Here is a 13,269-nt window from a genome sequence, read left to right as displayed (position 1 = left end):
ATAAAATTAATTTTAAAAGAAGAACTCAGAGAAACCCCCAGGAATAGACTTAACTTATAATTCCATTTTGTGAAACAGATTGAAAAGTTTAGCCTAAGTTTTCTTTCAATTAAAATACGTATGCATATATATCCTATTTTTTTCACTTCATTTTTTCTTTAGCATATAGGATGGAAAGTTCTCGTTATAAACTTGGTGTCTCATTTCTCTGCTAATGAAGAAAGTTTTCTTCTTGTCTTCGTTGTACAATTAGTCTCAGGAACACTTAAGGGCTTCAACAAAAGCCTCAAAATAATGCTAATGAACACGGAAGCTCTATAGCACAACACCGTGTAATGTAATCTGATTTTGGTTTTCATCTATATAAGACGAAAACTACGTCTGACTTCTTGAGTTTACCAAAGTTGAATGCATTATACATTTTTGTTTTTCATTTTTTTTTTTTTTTTGCGCAGAAATAGTTTTCTTTCTTCAATTGGTTTCTAAAAAATGGTTTACCGAAAGCTTCTTCATATATTTATTCTGTCTGTCTGCGTGTCCGTGCGTGAGACACGAAATCTCAGGAACTACTTTATGGATCACCATCTTGTTTGACCAGGATATACAGGGTGAAAAATTAGGAATCCAGTTCGCTGATAGAAGGGATCCATTCAGTTGATCCCAAGATATGTACAGCACAAACAAAAATCCGTTCCCCATGTATTCCTATGAGGGAATAATTACGGGTATCATCCTTGCTTGATAGACAACCCCCACTGCTTTTGGGCTTAGCGGGTTAATATAATGTACAGGGGAAAACTAATTTTTGTCAATGGAATACAACGCTAAAACGAAATTAAGTGACTTTATACCTGACAAACCTAAAGACTTATATATTTCCTATTTTAAAACGTCAATTATTGTAAAGTGTCATTTTAATTTGATGTATTAACCCTTTCGGGATTTACAGTATTATTTATATATTGGTACTATACGTGTATATTGTTTTAAAACACTCATTTAACATCACTTACTGACGGACTTTTTAAAATTCTTCGTTCGTACATGTATTACGAAACAGGTTACATTTGTTTCGACAAGCAGTTCGTCAAGTTTGTGTAACCTGTTTGACCTTCAAGAGCACAATGCGAAACGCTTATTTTGTTCTCTCGCAAATGCTGTCTCTAAGGTTTTAGAGAATCCAAGAACACCTATATATGTCGTCGGCATGTCTATTGGAGTAGTATTTGTCAAGTGGTTTTGAGATTTGTAAGTTACACAAGGTCGGTTCAGAGGGGACTAAACTTTTTTTAAAAGCATATTTTCAGTAAAAATCCCCATTTTTCTCCAACTTCTTTCTCCAGGAACATGATACGGACATGCGAATAGTATCGTAAAGAGAATTATATCCTAGAATAAATAGTAATGATGCAGTAGTTGCTTGACTGAAAGTCTAAAATTTACCTTAAAAATCCCACAGTCCCAAAAGAGTTAAGCTGACCTTATGCCGTGGATCACCGATGGACAACTAGCGACATCTCGCCAAAAATTGGCGGCCCGGCAGCGACGATCCGCAGTGGACCCACTTCCGTTTTGAATATTATACCACCAGCGGAAGAGACGCGATGAAACGCCAATGAACCACAAAATTACTCACCCGAATTATGATAAATCGCATTACATTAAGGTGAGTCTAAAAAACACTAAAAAATACCCCTTGAGTGGGCGCGAACCACCAACCTTATGATTGCTAGACTAAAGTTCTTTCGACTTCGCTATTGAGGCGATGAAAAAAAAATCACTTGTAGAGGGACAAATCGTTGAAGTCTTTTAATTTGCCCAATCAGAGTGCTGCTTTAACTGTGTTTCGACGATAACCGTTTGGGATCAGGTAAAAGGAGTTCGTTGTTACATGTTATAACGTGTAATTTTATAACAAAATAACGCGCATCTATTTACTTTATTTCATAATTCTCCCACGTTCACTTTCTAATGATCGGCGATAGTTCCCATCTAAATTCATACAATTGTACGCATTCATCTGAAGATTTTTTACTCCATGATGTAGAGACAGGGGTTACTCTTGATCTCCGGAGCTCACTTTAGGAACAATTCGTCAAGAAAAAGTTATTTATAATGATAACCGCATGCAAATGATTGGCGATAGTTTGTATCGGTCCCTTCGCGATTATCCGCGACGAATCGAAGGAGCGCGAACCAAAATGAAGCCCTCGTTGCTAAGCGGTGGTTACTTCAACACCCCGACTCTAGATATCTGTTTTGATTCGACGAAACCCTGCCGCCACTGGCACACCAGCGGTAATCTTTCGACGTGTAGCTATATCGACGATGGACATATACCGGCAAGTGGGCCACTAGGTGTTAGTGCCGTTTACGGCATGGGGTAGGCTTGTTAAAATTTAGCTTGTTTGATTTACCAATAGCTCCTATTTGCTCTGTCTGTCCGGGAGACACATGGCAAACCAAATTCCTTTATGTTATATACACTCTGATATTGTTACTTGTTTGTGCGTCCAAAGTACGCTATGTGTAAATATGAGAAGCATAAAAGATTGAGTATATTCGTCAGTCGTCTTGCTTTTATATTAAAAGGATCATTATTGAAAGTAAATGATTAAAAGCTAATTGGTAGAATAATTATGTTTGACTAAAACGAGAAAACTTTAAAAATCTCACAAACAAGGTGTTGTTCACCACAAGTTGGTGTGGCCGGGGATCGAAACTGGGTCCACTTGTGGCAGAAGAAGAAAAATTACCACTGAGCCAGTATGCTACCTTCCTCTTGCTTTCACTTTCCGGATCTAAAGCTGGTTTTCCCATAAAATCAATTTCGGTTCAAGAGCCATAGCCCATTTATCAAAAAAATAATTTTGGTTCCAAAACCAGAACCAATTTTCCCGGAAAACTAATTTCGATTCCAGAACCAAAATTGATTTTCTCAGAAAACCGATTTCGGTTCCAGAACCAGATGCCATTTCTCAAATAATAATAATAATAATAATAATAATAATAATAATAATAATAATAATAATAATAATAATTTTGGTTCAATAACTAGAACCGATTTTCTCACAAAATAAATTTCGATTCCAGAACCAAAATCGATATTCTCAGAAAATAAATTTCGGCTCCAGAACCAGAGCCCATTTACTCAGAAAATAAATTTCGGTTCCAGAACCAGAGCCCATTTTCTCAGAAAATTAATTTTGGTTCCAGAACCAGAATCGATTTTCTCAGAAAATCAAACTCGATTCCAGAACCAAAATCGATTTTCTCAGAAAATAAATGTCGATTCTAGAACCAGAGCCCATTTTCTCAGCAAAATCAAGTTCGATTCCAGAACCAAAATCGATTTTGTCAGAAAATCAATATTGTTTCCGTATCCAGAACCCTTTTATGGCAATATTGATTACGGTACAAAGTTCGAAACCTGAAACAGAGAGAGAGAGAGAGAGAGAAAGAAAGAAAGAAAAAAGAAAAGAAAGAATTCTTTCAGGTTCCGCGCTTGGAAGAATTTTTCTCCGGGAAAATTGGTTCTCATCCGAAACCGAATCTCAGAGTAAAACCCATTTACATTTACCGGTTTCGTTACATTAAAATCTCTGCTATATTTCCAGCGCGATAAGATTGTGTAACAGAAGTTATGCTGAGAAAAGTGAACGATTAAGAGGAACAGGCCACAATTATAAAAGTGGTACTACAAGAATATAAGGGAGACTTTTGGTATTTATCACTTTCGCTGATGGTATTGTTCTATGTGTTCTATGTGCAAGTCAACATGCTAAACATACTATCACAGACGAGAGTAAAGTGTTAAGAAAGCTTTTAAAAGGTCTTATTAATCTATATTTTCAATGAAACGAAAGTTTCTAACTTGTTCGTTAAAGGAACCACATACAGGTCTCGAAACAGAATTGAATCACTCTGCCATCTATTGAAATTATGTTTAATTAACTGACGATGAATACATACGTAACCTAAAAACATCTGTAATTAATGTCAAATATGTGAAAATGTTGTATTTTGTCATCTAAGTACGACCTGTACAAGATACAGAGCCGTAGCTAGAGGAGGCGGTTGCCTCGGGCGCTGATAGCAAGGGGGCGCCAAACGAGGAAGAAGAAAGAAAAAGTGTTGGAAAAGAGCAAACGACGCAGCGCCCCGTAGAAGTATTGGCGCCCCATTAAATCAATATTGTTGTCGATTTGCAAAGAAATAAATTTGTTTAAAATTTTCTTGCTCGCTTCGCTCGCAATTGACACGTTTCAGTAAGAGTGACAAAAGTTTTACTTATTACTTTGATTTGTTAATGACAATGTGATATACAAGGTGCCGAGTAATCGTTTATATTGTTCGCAGAAGCGGTTTCAAAATCGGAAACGGTCAACGTGTTCGGTTTGTGATGGTGTTGAGATTACTTAGTTAATCACGCTTTTCTTCCCAGTCGGATTAATCACGATGGTAAGAATGCAGGTATGAAAATGAGAGGAATGTAGAGACACACGCAAGCTGTTGCTTGCGCGGGGATATTAAGAATGAACGCAAACAAGGCTAATAATAACATTTTCAAACTTGTAGAATAGGGTCGTAAGGGGTCAGAAATTAACCCAACGAATTTCGTCTTTTTCAAACGACGAGTAATTTTTCTTTATTCATTGACATATACATGCTTCCGAGGAATCTGAATCTTAAAATATACAAAACGATAATCATGCCTATTGTTCTGTATGTCTATGAGGGAAGAACATAAACTAAAAGTATTTGAGAACAAGATCATGAGACGAATATTCGGACCCAAGAGGAACGGGAATGGGGAATGGCGGAAACTTCATAACGAAGAACTACATAATTTATATGGTCTACCCAACATTGTTAGGGTCGTCAAGTCTAGGAGGCTTAGGTGGGCGGGTCATGTAGCTAGAATGGAAGAAAATAGAAACGCTTTCAAAGACTTGACTGGAAGATCAATCGGAGAACGACCATTAGGAAGACCTAGGCGCAGATGGGAAGACAATGTTACGATGGATCTAGCAGAGATTGGAATACAAAGTAGAAACTGGATGCAGTTAGCTAAGGATAGAAATCAGTGGAGAGCTTTTGTGAACGCGGCATTGAACCTCCGGGTTCCATAGGCCATAGAGTTAGTTAGTTAGTTAGTTATACATGCTTCCACTTTGAAGAAATTTATTGGGATCATTTCTTCATCAAATACTTGTATCGCCAGGATATTTTTTTCTGTGCATACATATCTAGTTGTGTTTTGTTTTATCTATCTACAAACAAACAACACACGCACACGCACACACACACATATATATATATATATATATATATATATATATATATATATATATATATATATATATATATATATATATATATATACATACGGGATCCCCCTACGCTCCCCATTTTTGGGAGAGGGGGTTGTACGTGAAATTTTCAAATCGGAACATAGGTCCAGTGATACCTCGTTCGAAAGAGCTTGGAAAATTGAACAATTTTTGTAGGAAACAATTCTTGATATGGGGCACCGTTTTCAAGATGGCCCCCCAAACTGGTCCTGTATCAGCTAAAATTTCCAGTACTTATAAAATCAGAAACTGCTAAGTAGAAAACGATTAAACAAAAACTGAAAAAGGAAAAAGTCATAGGCAACGTGGAATGGTATTGTCGCGGTGTCCCCAGATCCCCCATCATAGAGCCCCGGGACCAGCTTGAAAATTTCAAATGGGAATATAGGTCGAGTGATACTTTGTATGATACGTCGTGGAAAACCAAACAGCTTAGTACAAAATTTGTTTTGATTTTGGGCAAGCCTGTTTCAAAATGGCCGCTGAAAATGGTTCCACATTCAGATACAAAGCGCAGTGTTCAAACTGAGTGTTACAAGCCAATATCCAGCGAACTATCCATCAAATAAGAAATATGTTAAGAGTCAATTTACAATAGAGACAGGCCTAAAAATCGACCAAACACGAGGTCCTAATTTTGTACTAAGGTGTTTGGTATTTCATGATCTATCAAAGAAGGTATCACTCGCCCTATGTTGTTAATTGCAAATTCCACGTACACCCTTCCCTCCAAAATGGGGTGCGGGGGAACCTCGTGTTTAACCCATATTTTAGGCCGTCGGTAGTGTATGTTGACTCTTAACACTTTTCTTATTTGATGCATAGTTCGCGGGATATTGGCGTGTAACACTCAATTTGAACACTGCGGTTTGCATCTGAATGTTGAACCATTTTTGGCGGTCATTTGTATACTTCCCATTTGTATAACGATTATCCGTTTTCTTCAGGTCGACCGGGTCAATTCGGGTTATGGATTATCCAGGTCAACGTGACAGACGTAGTCTCTCCTCCTTATGACTCTACAGTTGCCATCAGGTTATGGGTCTACTCAAGTCAATGAGTCAAACGTGATCTATGCGGCTTATGAGTCTACAGTGGTCACCGGGTGTGGGTCTACCCTGGTCGACGAGTCAGATGTGGTCTGTCAGGCTTATAACTCTACAGTGGTCATTGGGTTATATGTTAACCACAAGTCAACGAGTCAGACGTTATCTCTCCGGCTTATGACTCTACAGCGGTCACTGGGTTATGGTTCTACTTTACCCAGGTCAACGATTCAGACGTAGTCTCTCAACCTTATGACTGTACACTGGTTACAGGGTCATGGGTCTGTCTAGTTCATCGTATCTGGTGGGTGATGGTTCTGATTACCTCCAAGTCTTCCGGTCACAGATCACGAACTTCCTGACCCGTACGTGGTAGACAGTACAGAGGTGCGGGAAACTTACGTTACTGATTTTGACTCGAAGAAGTAAATAAGCTAGATATTAACCTAACAAGTGTATTGTAGAAAGAGGGATGAGTGTTTAACTTTGTTCGAGAATAGCGGAGTAGTTTGCTACAAAGGTAAATAATATATTTTATTTGTAATTTGTATACAAATTATGTTATTCTCTTTTACCAACCATTTGTTTATTAAATATTTTTGAACAAAATAAATTTACCATTTCTTTCCTTTTTCTTCATTTCAGATTAGAGGAAATGGCAAATTCCTTAGTCCTAATTCCAGGACGAAAAGACCTTCCGATCATATAATTACAAGTAAGTAATACGCTTATATATATATAACTGAAGTAAATTTGTACAATGATTTCTGTTCCGGACAGAACAAGAATATCTATGTGGTCGTAATGATAATGTTCTTAACACAGAAGTTACATAAACACAGGAGAAAATTAATGATTAATCACAAGTTCTTAGAACACGGCCACACTCACATGGAAGCGGATACTATTCATGTCCTACAAAAAAAAATATATATATATTAAAATTACGAGAGCTAACATCGAAGTTCCACGTGATTGGGCCAACGTTATTCCAATGACTCCAAGAAATCATCGCATAGAAGTTATTGAAATACGGCAGGAAGATTTTCTGAAGTTTAAGAACTTACTATCTAGACACTTTATGCAGTGAAAAACAAAAGTCGTAAGGGCGAAACTCTTAATTGGTTTAATACAGGGTGGGGCAAATAAAAGTGGCCCGGACGAGTGGATACGATTGGACGTGAATGTATGCATGGAACCACACCACATCACGTGTACGCACACCACCGGTTCAGATCTTGGTCCGGGCTGTGTCAGTATGAGCTGATCAGTGCATAGGTGAAGATGGTACTTACAGTGAAGCAGAGGGTGTTCGTTGTGGAAAGTTACGTGAAAACAAATTTGTGGAAAGAGCGTGGGTAGTTGTTTACTCATGAATTTCACGGTGTCAAAGTGCCAGCAAAGAGCGTAATGCAACGATTAGTCAGAAAATACTTCAGACAGGATCTGTTTTGAATAAGGCAGAAAACATTCCGAAATGTGTGGTCATTTTCATTCATGTGGTCATTCAAGAGATGAATTGTGGTTAGTTTCAACACCTGTTGTAAGCAGGTTAGCGAACTATTTCCTTTCCTTTACTGTGTTTCTTTGTACCCTGGAATTCTGTTCTCGAGGCCACTTTTATTTGCCACACCCTATATTAAGTGGTTTCAATTCAGATGTAGTGAATCTAGTGAAGTGTTTCTTAAGCTTACCTTCGATGCTGAAGAAGATTTTAAGGCAATAGATTTTTGGACGGAAGCATAGTAGCAGGCGTTTCTGGTAGACAACATCCTGTACGTGGATTTTTCCAAGGTTTTCCCGTTCCTTTTCATATTCTTATTCAACCAATTCTCTCTAAATAATTTTTCAATCCTCCGTCTATAATACCCTAAATAGCATAATGGAATGGCACTAAATAAATGTGTTTGAGATGCACTTGGAGAAGAATGGGAAAGCAACCTGTTGAAATGAGATATCAACGAGAAAATGTACTAGAAAAATATACGGATTTTGAACAAAAATGAAAATAAAACTGGTTAATCATTGAGAAAACATTGCACTCTGAAGGATGTTAGACAAAGTATAAGTGGTAGGAATATGATAGAACGAAAAAAGATTATAATGGGATGGACAGTAGGGTGGGCCGAAAAATTTTTTTTCAGATATTCAGGATTGAGTAGTTATCAAAAGTTGTGCATTGGTACGAAATGAAGCCATGTCAAATATGTTGATTTTAAAACAATATTTAACCGGGCCCCCGTGGCCCTAAAGTTCCTAATTTTTTGTTCAAATAAAATGGTTTTAGGTAATAATAACATTTTACCAGACAATACTATTAATACATAAAACATGAAATACATGGTTTCAATATACGCAAATAACTATTAAGAGCTTAACTAACTTTCATAACTGCCATATTAACACACGAAAAACCTTTGTGTTGAGCCCACCTCATAACTCTCAAACTTTAAGAGAATATCACTTTTTCGCATCTGGATGCAAAATGCACAACACTGGCTTTCTGAAGGCGGCGCTTACATTGCTGAATTCAAATAAACTAGAAACAATATGGCTGTGAGCCTCTCTTCCTGTATTGTCTTGACTTCGAATTAAGCATATGATTTTGAATTACAACTCAAAATGCAAAACGATCATTAATCCCATTAAGAAATGAGATAAATCCCATCAAGAGCCAAATTAAAGAAATTTAAGAACGGTGCTCAGAATTTATGTGATATTTTCTCTTGCAAATGCTGCGATAGATTAACCTGTAAGTGTGGTAAATCAAATTAAATACCTCATATTAGATAAGAGAAATCAGAGACAAATGACGAGTTGCAATGTAGATGAAGCAGAAACCCATAGGCTCAAAAGAAAGCATGATACACAGATCGATTATGATGCTGCGTTATCAATTACAAGATGGTTACAATCGTTAGCCTCAATCCCGTACTTGGAACATACATTAAGCGCTTCCACCCCGAATTCAGACGATGAAGAGTTCGCATGGAGCTATCGTTTAGAGAATAAAATCTAAAGTAAACCTAAATAAACAATAGTGAGCCCTAAACAAATGAGTACCGCAAAAGATTTAACAGGTATATCGAATAGGTCGGCTGCTAAAATTGTATCCGCTGTTTTAGAAGATATGAATTTACGGAACAAAACTAACTAAGACAAGGTAGTAGATAAAAACAAAATCCGTACGAAACTAGCAAAAAAGAAAAAGACAAAGAAAAAAGAAACCATCTACAGTGTAAAGCTACTAATTTTAATGGTCTCTATTTTGATGGCCGAAAATACCAAACTATAGTTCTAATTGACAATTGCAGTAGGCAAAGTACTGAAGAATATGCGGATTATATCGACTTGACCGATTGGTCAGAAGTAATAGTAACGAAACCTCCAATTTTGGTAACATATCAACAGAAGAACTAACCGAAATGATTGTGGAAAAAAGGAGGTTTCACAGTTTGTCACGTTCCCCTTCCACAGACAGGCTTTGGAGAGGTGTGTAAAGATAGTAACAGAATCTCCTTCAGAAGTATGCGGTAGTGTTGTACGAGACGGTTATATTCGCGCAAAACTGGAAGCACAAAAGTATCTATAAGTAAAAAAGTTTGTAAACAGAACGCTGCAGCCTAGCTGTTGCGCACCTAATCCTACATTTCCCCACTCCCTTCTCCGCGACGATGATGTTTTGCAGTGTTGCAATCTGCAGGGAGCGGAATGGTCTGAGGATTTTCTACGACATTTGAGTGTAAATGCTGTATATTGACTGTGTCAGTTCGTACCAATGAAAAAACAAAGAGAAATTTTCCTTTCAGAAGGCGTGAAGGGATCGCCCCGTCGGAAAGCGTCACTGCTTAGTGTATCCATGAGGTAGTCTGCACGGGCCCGGCCCGTGAATTAATAATATGAGGCCCGACCCGAGCTAGAAATGTTTTAGCATTTAGGCCCGACCCCATGTGATAATCAAATTAGCTCGAAATAAGTCCGAATTACAAAAACTTAACAATTAAGGGAAAATTGTATTTTTTATTTGCAACAATTAGATGTTTAATTTTGCAGTTTAAAAGCTTTCATGATTCAGAGACAAGGAAATAAAGGTTATGGTTTACATTTAGTTAACTATGAATTCTCTAAATAAAAAAAGTCATAAATTCTCATATAATATAAACTGACATTGTCTTGAAAAAAACCAAGACACGTTGTTCCCAATGCTCTTGTTCCTTTAATTCAGTGTAAGAAGCAGTATTTTCACTCAGATAAGCTAAGCATATTTATTTCTGTTACTTTTTGTTTCTATTACACAGCTTTTCTCAATTGCACAGTGATTTTAAGTGTGGGCATCTTAAGTTACAAATTTAGGTGTGCGTTAAAAGTTCTCCAGAAAGTATCGTTGTATTATGCTCGAAAAGGTCCCCAGAAATATGATTGTTTATTCAAAAATTTACGTCCCGGGCCCGTGCAGACCTCTACCATGAGGTTGCTTACCTACTTAAAAAAAAAAGTAAGATTCGGACTTTAAACATTTTAGCAGGTGATATTTGTTGTAACATAAGTTTGCTGAGTTAGTATCACTGGAACTTTCAAAGCCAGACCAGTGGATGGAAGAGAAGTGGGGAGGATGGCGGAATACGAAGTGCTCCGCAGCGATCTGCGCATCTTGGTTTGAAACTTGTCGAGTTATATTATAGGGAGCTAGCTTTAATGCGAGGCTGAGGAATTCAGAGTTGATTGGCAGGTTCCCCACCCCGTCGCCAAGAAACGGTCACTCGACGGTCCTGGGCAAGGTTGCCAGTGCGTTGTCAAAAAATGCAGCTAATACTCACTTAATTCAAAGAGTTCATGCAATTATGCAATCCCTATCGAAGATCCCTGTATACGTGGGCACACGCAAAATAGGCTGAGATAACAAATGCTTCAGTTTTTTCTCCCTTGCTGCTTCGTCGCACTGCACTATGGCCTTCCTTATTACATCTCTAGCTTCGCTGTGTATAGTTTGCCCTCTCTTACGCTGTGAAGCCATTGTCAAATGAATAATAAGCAACAAAACCGCAACCACAACAGCACCCAACAAATAACCAACTCACACTAACTCTTCAGAATGACATTTATGTGACAAATTCTTAACCCTGGCAACGCTGACATATAGAAGGAGGGTAAGGGAGTATTGCAAGAGTCAGGCAGAAAAAATGTTGAAATTCCCCCCGCCCCCTTTACCTCAACCCCCGCTGGTAAACAAGCTAGCTCCCTATAATACCAAGCTTCGGACATAAATCTCAATATTTTGTTCCAAGATTCCGCTAAGGAGCTTTAAGAAAGAGGAGGGTGGGTGGGAAGAACTCGCTGTGTAGCCATCTTCACGTGGTGAGTTCTGCGCTGGTTTGGTGTTTGTTGGTCAATTTTTCAACCTTACCTTATGTATTTGTGTCCGTACTATTATATCTACTAAACACCAATCAGGCGAAGAGCTGCACATCAGATCAGAACATTTAAAATCCTGGGGTCAAGTTAAAGTATTAGGAATCTTAACCAATTTTCTATACATACTTAAAATAATGGTATATATATTTAAAAAAATAACACTTTTCGGACCCGCAGGGCCTGGTGAAATATTTTTATCTGCCTCTGTTTTGGGGAAGAAACATAGCAATATACAACTTTTGCACGGTACTCAAACTTAATTTTCTGAAAACAAATATTTCAATAATATTTTCACTACTCACAACCATATTTTTTCAGCATTAACGTTTTTTTGGGCTCCCGGGGCGCGGTTAAATATCTTTTTATCCGGCTCTGTTTCGGTGAGGAAACATGACATTATAAATCTTGCACGGTACTCAAACTTAACTTTCTAAAAAAATATATTTCAATAATATTTTCACTATTCAAAACTATTTTTTTTAAATTAACGTTCTTTGAGGCCCCCGGGGCCCGATTAAATATCTTTTAATTCGGCTCTGTTTTGGTGAGGAAACATAATATAACATTATACAACTTTTGCACGGTACTGAAACTTAAGTTTCTAAAAATATATTTTAATAATATTTTCATTGCTGGTTACTTTTTTTTTTCAAAATTAGCGTTCTTTCGGGCCCCCGGGGCCCGGTTAAATATCTTTTTATCCGACTCTATTTTGGTGAAGAAACATAACGTAATATTATACAACTTTTGCATGGTACTCAAACTTAACTTTCTAAAAAAATATTTTTTAATAATGTTTTCAGTGCTAGCTACTTTTTTTTCAAAATTAACGTTCTTTGGGGCCCCCGGGGCCCAGTTAAATATCTTTTAATCCGGCTCTGTTTTGGTGAGGAAACATAATATAACATTATACAACTTTTGCACGGTACTCAATTTTCTAAAAAAAAAAAAAAAAATCGGCCGTTTTCGGCCCACCCTAATGGACAGTATTTATGCGGATAGTTTCTTATTTAAAAATAAAATATGCCCAAACCAAAGTGTTTTTAATAAATAATACTGTCAGAGTTTCGGATAACACACCTTATAAAATAAACTCTAAATGACATAGCTTATATATCTTAGAAAATGAGAGGAGGTCATTTCTAAGAACCAGTGAGATCCTTCCTTTGGTTTTTAACAACTTTTAATTGCTTATAGAGATCTCAACCTTTAATGATAAAATTTTCACTTTTTAAAACATTTAAACTTTTAATTGGACATCTAAGTTCTCTATAGATACCTCAAATGTGCTGTGTTATCTTTTCTGCTCTATCAGAAATCCTTGTCCATTCGTTCCACTATTCCTCTTTCTCTTCTCTTCGTATACATTCTGTCCCTTTCCTTCTTTCTCTTTTCAATCCTTCCACATGTTCTCAATCTACAGGTATTTTTTGTCCAGTTTCTCTCACATATTTATA

General features: G+C 37.2%; 1 protein-coding gene across 1 annotated transcript in view; it reads left to right on the top strand.

Annotated features, from left to right (window-relative positions):
* Window positions 1–13,269, top strand: part of LOC145678819 (corticotropin-releasing factor-binding protein) — a 530,344-nt gene that overhangs the window by 200,249 nt on the left and 316,826 nt on the right. Inside the window, 1 exon segment of the mRNA XM_081749360.1 lies at window positions 7,046–7,115. Within this exon segment, the coding sequence (XP_081605486.1) occupies window positions 7,046–7,115 (70 nt within the window).

Source organism: Thermobia domestica, chromosome 2, assembly GCF_964235325.1.
Source record: "Thermobia domestica chromosome 2, izTheDome1.hap1.1, whole genome shotgun sequence".
NCBI classification, from domain to species: Eukaryota; Metazoa; Arthropoda; class Insecta; order Zygentoma; family Lepismatidae; genus Thermobia; species Thermobia domestica.
The sequence above is the reverse complement of the archived record's forward strand: the minus strand, read 5'-3'. Positions and strand labels throughout refer to the sequence as shown.